This window comes from Pseudocercospora fijiensis (genome assembly GCF_000340215.1).
Source record: "Pseudocercospora fijiensis CIRAD86 unplaced genomic scaffold MYCFIscaffold_9, whole genome shotgun sequence".
Taxonomy (NCBI): domain Eukaryota; kingdom Fungi; phylum Ascomycota; class Dothideomycetes; order Mycosphaerellales; family Mycosphaerellaceae; genus Pseudocercospora; species Pseudocercospora fijiensis.
Window position 1 is genome coordinate 795,083 of NW_006921540.1, and position 8,811 is coordinate 803,893.

General features: G+C 50.1%; 3 protein-coding genes across 3 annotated transcripts; 1 reads left to right on the forward strand and 2 right to left on the reverse strand.

Annotated features, from left to right (window-relative positions):
• Nucleotides 1–225: 225 nt before the first annotated feature.
• On the reverse strand, nt 226–3,594 carry MYCFIDRAFT_144515 (calcium channel non-ligand gated; the record flags this gene model as incomplete). The annotated part of the gene is made up of 1 exon (XM_007933000.1): nt 226–3,594. A coding segment is annotated over one exon (3,369 nt), but the record flags the coding sequence as incomplete, so codon positions are not given.
• A 1,060-nt stretch (nt 3,595–4,654) lies between these two features.
• On the forward strand, nt 4,655–5,089 carry MYCFIDRAFT_64332 (uncharacterized protein; the record flags this gene model as incomplete). The annotated part of the gene is made up of 1 exon (XM_007932439.1): nt 4,655–5,089. One exon carries the CDS (start codon nt 4,655–4,657, stop codon nt 5,087–5,089), a length of 435 nt encoding a protein of 144 aa, XP_007930630.1.
• An 11-nt stretch (nt 5,090–5,100) lies between these two features.
• On the reverse strand, nt 5,101–6,532 carry MYCFIDRAFT_190681 (glycosyltransferase family 58 protein; the record flags this gene model as incomplete). The annotated part of the gene is made up of 3 exons (XM_007932575.1): nt 5,101–5,757; nt 5,880–6,337; nt 6,412–6,532. 3 exons carry the CDS (start codon nt 6,530–6,532, stop codon nt 5,101–5,103), a joined length of 1,236 nt encoding a protein of 411 aa, XP_007930766.1.
• Between the last annotated feature and the right edge of the window lie 2,279 nt (nt 6,533–8,811).

Consider the following 8,811-nt stretch of genomic DNA (forward strand, 5'->3'; position numbering starts at 1 on the left):
TCGATCGCTGTCTTTGCCCTTCTTGCTATTTTGACGCACCACTTTCTTCGGTGATGCCTTCTTGTACTTCTCATTTCCGCCTATGCGGCCGATAGGTGTCTTCGGTGTCTGCCATCCTGCGGCAGCGGGTTGATCTCGCGTCTCGATTTTCGGTCTGCCGGTCTTGAGATGCTTGACATGGCCCGTGGAATCTGCCTCACTCTCCCTCCTAGAGGAATTGGCGTTCTGGCTCATATCTTTGATCTCCTTGAGCACTTCACGGAAGCCCTCTTCAAGAGTATGCATCCGAGCAAGCATGATGCGATTGACCATGCCCTTTTCTTCCTCCTCGCTGCGCCGGCGCTCCTCTTCTGCCATGCGACGAAGCTCTCGCTCGCGCATCATTTGCTCCGAGAATGAGGCAGGCATGCCAGAGATGCCGCCAGCGTCGATATTCGGTCTGTTGTCACCAATCTCGCTCGCAAGATCCAACGCTCGTGCATTGAACGACGTTTGGCGCGGGCGAGGCATATCAAGGAAAGCCATGCCGCCGATGCTGGTAAGATTCGGCCCAGTCTTTTCACGTGGTGGCATGATGGGTCGTGCTTTCGCTTGCTGAGTCGGCTTCCTGATAGGAGTCCGCGTACCAGGCTTGCCAGGCGCAAGCAAGTTCGGCGTGGGCGTTGTCGCACCGCTTGTCCTCTTGAAGCCAGTGGCTTGCTGAGGCTGCTGGTTTGAGACGGACGAGTCGTAGTCAACTTGTGGCGCGAAGAGAATGGTTCCACTCGATGCTTGTCGATCATGATGGCATCTCTCTACTGCCTTGAACTTGCTCGGCGAAGACGACTGAGGACCACGAGTCACTTCAGGCGAGTATCGCAGGCGGGCTTGGGCGGCATGAGACAGTTGCATTATAGGACTATTAGGCCCAGTCGGCGTCTGGAAATACTCTGCCTCGCTCTCGCTGTGCGGGGTCCGATTGGAGATGGATATGGCGCTCTCGCCCAAAGCTGGCCCACCTATATCCGACTCATCATTAATCTCATCGTCGCCATCCGCTTCGGTGTCGATAGGGAGGGTCTCAACGCTCGCTTTTGGGTCTTCGGATTCTTCGACTATTCTGTAAGGTCTCTTATGCGCAGACATAAAGTCGGGATCACTGGCGATGCTTCGAGTGGCCGTGGAGAAATCTCTCGATTGTTTGGCAAATCCTCTTCGTCGATCTGCAGTATTGGCACGCTTGAATTTCGGTCGGCGATGCTCAAGCCGCTCAAGAACGCTTCTGGGCTGCTCATCGGGCGGGCTAGCACCTCCCTCATGATCAGCTTCAGCCATCCACCGGTCCACAGCAGTGACTGAGTTACGCCCTTCAATCGCCATCTCTCGAGTAGTCGTGCGTACGGTATCGCCTCTGAAAGGTCGCCGGAACACTTCTTCTAAGGCTCGGTCTTTCCGAAAGCTGATGACGGATGGCTCTCGAAGCCGGTGTGCTGGCGTATACGGCTCTGATGGCTTGTGTCCGCTCAAAGCCGCTGGGGTCTTGCGAGACGACTGCCTTTCAATCAGATCGAGAGGTGCATACGCGGTCCGTGACATGATGGTGCGCTCGTAGGAGAAAATGACGAACAGGATGGGGAAGTGGCTTCCCTTGATGATTGTGCGGTTGAGCTTCACGAATTGTCGGAGTGGTATGATGTATCGCAGCGGGCTGAGAAACCAGCCGAACACGTTCGAGGGCGGGATATAGCTGAACAATGCATCAGACTTGACCATGGAGATGGTGTTGACGGCAAACAGAAACTGATGCTCCTCTTCCGCATTCTTGACAATTGCCATGAAGCTATTAGTCATGACAGTGATCAAGATGGTGACGACGAGGAAGTGACAGATGGTCAAGAAAACGACCATAATCGCGCGACCGAGCACATTGTACGAAGCCCAGTGATCCCACACAGCCGGAGTGAAGCCCATCAAGATTTGGAACAGGGAGTACACGACGCCACTCGCGTCGCGCGTCTCGGCAAACGACAAGGCAAGAGCGACGAAGAAGCCGGAGCAGCAAATCACGATCAGCACCAGGATGGCCATCAGATCCTGCATCATCATGCGGAAGGCGATGAGCAGCTGCGAGAAATAGCGATAGTGGTCGAGGACACTGAAGAGGCGTGGGAACAGGAGAATTGCGTTCGCAGCCAGTACGTCGTATGCAATGCCGGCAATCCTGTGCTTGCCCGACTCTGCCAGCACAACTCCGTAGAGGCGAAGGCAGTAGTAGACGACGAAGAAGAAGAGGATGCCGAGATCGAAGGCGTTCCAGAAGCTTAGAAGGTACAAGCCGAAGCCTTGTTCGGTGAATCCGACCACTTCATCCAGCATGTAGCCGATGCTCCAGAACCACAGGACCACTTCCAATGGCGTGATGTTCAAGCTTCTGTCGACCAAGACAGCAATGAATAGGCCAAGCATGATGGCAAAGCTCAGAGTGCTGAAGATCTGCCTGTATCGAGGCACACGTAGACGGCTGAGCTTGAAAAGCGATGCATCCTTGGGATTGTACAGTGTCACGGTCCGACGTGATACTGGTGTCTCCGAGCGCCTACTTGGCAGCTTGCTAGCGTGGCCTTTGCGAGAGAGAACATTATCCGCTGGCAGGTCGCTCGCCGTTGTCGTAGTCCCGTATCCCGCTGCACGCCCTCGTCGCTCTTCTTCAGACTGGCGATGTTTCCTGTGGAGATTGTCGGCTTCGGAGTGGAAGACAATGTTGCCGGCCCAGATAGCTTCGAGATGCTGCACGACCAAAGAGTGTGCGAGGAAGCGCTTTGCTTCTGCTCGAATAGCAATCTCAATAGTGCTCACTCTCGCGAACCTACTTTGAGCTCTCGCATTGCGAACGGCTTGTCCTGGCGCAGCTGTCGCCGGATCGACCATGCCCTGTAGAGGATCGAAGTCGTATGAAAGCGAATCGATCAATTCTCGGGTGGAGAATTCTCTCAGCAGACGCATTGCCAAAAGCTCGCTGACAAGTGCCCTCGTTCTCGACACGCCCACATTGCCGGGATTCATCTGACCCTCTTTCTGAAACTGCAGGCAATTCGCGAGCAGCGCACATAGTGTAGCTCTGTTGAAATGATCCGCTCGGATTGAGCCTTGTATGGGCTTGACGAGGAATTGACTGACCTGCGGACTACGCAGCTGGTCCCAAGACAACGTCGTCTCGCATTTTTGCACAATCAGCAATCTGATTGCATGTGTTATGTTGTACAGAGGCAGCCTGTCGAGATGTGCTGCCGAGAAGATAGGTAGCAGTGGCGTTTCTACCGCGTCTTCGTCCTCTTCTCCGTCTCCATCGTCAATGTCATCGTACTCGCCGCCGCCGCCGTTTCCATCGAAGTAATCGCCATTTGCGTGATGGCGGGGGGAATATTCGTCGTCGTCGTCTTCGTCTTCGTCGAAAGCGTCATCGATCTCGGCGTGCTGGGCGACTCGACGATATCGCGATCGTTCTGGGGGTGAAGCGAAGGCCGACCAGCCCTGGTTCTGGTTCTGGTTATTGCTGCGGGCGTCGGTGCTCTTTTCGCGTCGCCCTCTGCTGATGGATCGAAAGAGTCGCAGCATTGGACTGACCGACAGCTGCACGGCGTCTGCGCTATCCAATGACGCCCGCTGAGACACGTCTCTCCACTCACGACCGTGGCAGTCTGTCTCGAATAATAATGGGAGCAAGGTCGACGAGGCTCCAGTGTTTATATGTCCGCCGCGATGTAAACAAACCGCAAACCCAAATGTCGAGAACAAACAGACGTTGTGGTGGTGGAAAACACTTCTTCACAACATCGCCTCCCACAACGCCTCTGCTCCCGTGCAACGCTTATCAGCCTGCTTCTGAGCCGTAGAAGACGACACGTGAATTGGTATCGCTGCACGCAATCGGCGGCAGTGAATGCACACTGTCGCGATTCTGCTCCCCATTCAACCAATGGCGGCAAGCTTTGACGCACGGGGAAAGGTAATTCACCTCACGAGCTCCTCAGACTCACGTTCATCACGGCGGTGAGCAGGCAGTGCGTACATGACCGTGTCTGCTTGCATCCCCTTATCATCATTCGCCACGAGCTCACCTGCACATCAAGAACTACTGCATGCAGGTTGTCGACAAATGATGGAATGGTGACGGTCTCAACTGTACGCTGTACACCCTCAAGATACTCCCAGCCGCGCTAGAAGCATAAGCGACGGCGGAGGGAGATCTAATGCGTGGGGGACATCTCTCCTGCATGTGCATCTACAAGGTACTGCCCTATCTGGGAGCTACAACCCGGACACGCGAAAGAGAACTTGTATGTGCAATATCAATTGACCGTTTGGAGCCGCTCGATCCTGACAACAGTGGCCAGACCGAAGCTTTCGTTCTACAACAGTCTGACCTTGTCACCAGGCACTGGAATTGGATACCGGGGAAGCAGAAGCAGAAAACTGGAGCTGGAAAGAGAAAATCTCGCATCTGCAAATCACGACAGCTGCTGTACACCACGGAACAACGGGTATTCTACCGGAGCAAGCTCCAGCCTCATTTTCGAGCAACACAAGCTACAATCGGGACAGCTCGCAAGCAGGGCAAAAGCCAATCACGAATTCCACTTCGAAGCCGAGTCAGGCCTGCAGGAGAAGAAGAAAAATGCCAAAGCCAAAACGCAACATTCAAGCTGTGGCAGAAGAAACCTTGACACCGCCAGATGACCTGCCGCAAGGCCAGAAAATCGCTCGTGTTAAGAGTGCGGCCGGGAACAATTTGTACAATCTAGAGCTACCGGCTGATCACGAGGTCGAGGTATTAATTCCCATCTTAGCCGAGCTTCCTTCGAAGTTCCGATCTACGATTTGGATCAAGCGAGGGAATTATGTTGTTGTAGACACGACTGCCCTAGCTGATCGTGGCAATAAGCTGGGAGGTGAGATCGTCAACATCGTGAGAGATGAGAAGAGGTGGAGGAAGATGACATATTGGCCTAAGGCGTTTGAGAAGAATAAGCAGGAGGTGTATGGTGGAGAAAGTGACGAGGAAGAAGATCAAGGGCCGAAAATGCCGACTGACGACGAAGATGAAGACTGAGATTTGCATTGCTATTCTGCATGCTCATGCTTTACATGCCCGTTCTGCTTTTGCGCCTTTCCGTCCTTGCGACAATCAGAACTGGAGCCCGTGCCCAGCCAGGTCGCAACAACGGTCAATGCAAGACAGCCGACCACAATCATCGAACTTTGGTTTGTGCTCGGGTACACATTCCAGCCATACTCTTGTGCAGCGCATATGATGTATATCAGCACCGGATGCACGCCACTCCTCCACAGCAGATATGGTGTCGACCAAGCGATGTAGACGAAGAATTGGTAATGCAGGCTGCGAGCACACAAGCACCCAATCATCACAGCGGACAGGATAGAAGTCAAAATGAAGTCCGGCGTGACCCTCCTCGAGATCCTGGCTTGATGTTCCTTCGATGGTGGTTTCGCGAGAGCTCCAATGGCTTCTGGCAAACTCCAGTTGGACGGACGGAGCCAACGAGTCGTGATGAACGTGTACAGCAAGAAGAAATGTCCAGCCAGTAGTCCGTACGAGAATCCTTTCGAATAGAACCTCTCCTCACCCACGAATCTCCAATTCACAGTCCACTTGTATAGGAAGACCCTAGAGAACTCGAACGCTCGAGAGAAATAGTCCTTGGCGGAAGTATTCCCTCCAGTCAACGCTCCAGCAATGAACGGAAAAGCAAGCAAAATCTACAGAATCATCAGCACCATCCAAAATCTCAAACATTCCACACAACCTCACTCACCTGTACCACCAAAATCACCTGCCCCTGCCAAATCGCCCTATCCCTCCCAACTCCCAACCAAAGCACAACCCCCACCGCCGGCAAAGCCAACACCAAACTCATCTTGACCCCAACACCCAAACTATACACCACCGCCCCAACCCCCCACCACTTTTTCTGCAACGCATAAACCCCCGCAAACAAAAACATCCCCGCAAAACAATCATTAAACATCCTCAGCATAAAAATACTATGAACCCTCCGACTCAAACTTAGTAACGGGAATATATAAGGTGGTACGCCAGCTTGTCGATATGTTTGGATTACGATGTATAGAGTAAACAAGTAGAGGGCTGCGAAGAGGGTTTGTGCGAGGAAGATGTTTTCGCCGGAAGATGTGAGGTTGTGGAGGGTGGTGTAGATGTAGATGTGGGCGGCTGGGTAGACGAGAGGACCTGTGTCGCCGGAGATTTTGGAATAGGTTCTTTCGCCACGGAGGTAGAGGGTTATTTGTTGCATGTAGGTTTTCCAGTCAATTTCTGTGTCTGGTGATATCCCTTTTGTTAGGAGCTGAGGGAGGTGGGAGATGTGTGTGTTGGTGGAGGGATTTTGTGCTTACAAGGAACCGTGGAGATGATGAGGGCGCATAATGCTGCGTCGCCGAGGATTTGGAGAGGTGCGAGCCATCTTGTGTGCTTGGGATTTGTGAGTATGTCCCAGCTTTGATTAAGGAGGTTCATTTTTGGCGATGGCGTGGTGTTCGTCCTTCCTTCACCAGGAGAAATGTTGCATATTGAAACGAAGCCCTTTGGATCGGAGGTCGGGCCGACAAACCAGGGATTGGAAAGCTTATTTTTGGACCTAGATATTGTTGTGGATTAGTTAGCACTGCCAAGTGCTAAGGCCTAATTTCCTAGCGATATATATAGCCTCTAGCTTAGATAGAAACTTAATTCCTTTCCTTATATAATTCTATAGTTAATTAATTAATAACTTATTCTACTTAGCTTAATTATAATAGGTTATAAGTATAAGAGAATACCCTTCTATACCGCCGAGACCCTTACTAGGCATCTACAAGGTACCCTAGAGGTGCCTCGCCGGTAACCCCGAGTTACCTAACTCTTAGTACTATAGGATAAGGCGCCTATTCCTACCTCGAGAATCGCTTATTCCTTAAGCGATATCGTTAAATACTAAGACTACTATTTACTCGTATTAATACTCCCTATATACTACTTCCTTATAGAATATCGCCTCTAAATCCTCCTTAGGAGTATAGCCGTACTAAGTACGACCTCTAAGTAGTAGTATCTACGTCGTCGGTACCTACTAGGCTCCTTCGAAGTACCTCTAAGCTACCCGAAAGCATCTCTAACTAGCGTACCTACTCCTAACGTAGTACTACCTACTTATTAGTACTATGCCTCCTAAAGGAAGCGGTAGGGCTACCGGCGGAACCGGTATATCGTTATCTAAGGGAAAAGGTTCTAATATAAACCCTTTAGTAGAAGAATAAACATTCTCTACTAGACCTAGAGACTAACTTTAGGACGATAACGAAGAAGATAACGATACTACTCCGGACGATACTATAAGTACCTTAAAGGGACCTCGTAGCTCCCGTATAAGTAGCTATACGGAATCCGGTCCTAAAGAAGAGGATTAGGACCTAAACCCTTAGGCTAATACCTAGTAGACGGTAAAGAATAATATTAATCGAGTTTCTCGACTTATTAATGCCCTCGATGCCTTACTACTAGAGGAATTAGAAGGCTAAGCCTTCGACGCTTACGTTTAGAAGCGTAAAACCCTTATAGATCTCCTTACCTCCTTTAAGAGTAAGATTGCTATTAAAAGGAAGAGGGTAGAGACCGTCGACGAGACCGCAAGTCCTACCGGCGCCTCGTAGGTACCTCTAGGGCCTCTAAGAGACCCCTTAATTAAGCTCTTTAAGAAAGATCCTCCCGAGCTTCTTACTATAAATAACTAAGCTTTTCTTAAGTAGGCCTAAGTATACGAGGCCCGCTTCTTCTATATAAATTGTACCGATCGAGACGGTACTAGACGCACTCTATAAGCGACTAGTAAGGTTAAACTAGTAGAGATTACTACTGCCGTTAAACGGCGTATCTAATCGTATATAGATAACTATACTAAGTTTAGATAGTCCGAGTATAAAGAACTTATTAAAGACACTATTAGGCCTCTAGCTATATAGCAAGCCGAGAATGCTATATCCTACTAGGGTGCTATATACTACGCTAATTAACTAGTAATAAAGTTCTACGCCTATATAAAGAAGGTCGAAAGCTAAATCGAGCATAGTTTTCCTAAAGATAGATCGTATAAAACTGCACGTATCGACTTCTATTATACTAAGCTTCTAAAGGATATCTAAGTAGAGATTATCCGCATTAATAAGCTAATTTCGTTTTAGACCGTTAATAATCTCTTTAACGAGGTATACCGCATCGAAGACTCGGAGTCTATAAAGAAGAAAGATGCCGCTAAGAATACTCGCAATTCCGGCGGATCTTCTAAGCAAGCATCTAGTTCTAGAACCGATACCCCTCCTAGTACCTTGTAGGCACCTCTAAGGGGCCCTAGGGGTAGAGGTAGCGGTCGGGGTTAGTTTAGAAACCGTAGCCGAGGCTAAGCCTAGGGCGGATTAGCAAACCTAACCTCTAATTCCTCCGCCGGAGATAGCTAAGCCTCTACCGGTTCGGAAAATACGAAGCCCTAGTCGCTTCCCTTTCCTTGCTACGACTAGGGCCTAATACTAGAGGAAGAGAACGACGTATTATTATCGACGTTAAGGTGCCTTATAAGGGCCTTACGCGTACCCTTAAGGCACTAATCGATTATAGTGCCTAAATTAACCTTATCTCTTAGTATATAGCGAAAGTCCTAGACCTAGTACCGCTAGATCTAGTCCCTCCGAAAGTTACTTTCCTCGATAATAATTATATAACGATCTATAAGGCTTACTCCCTCTCTCCGATAGTAAAGGATAAGA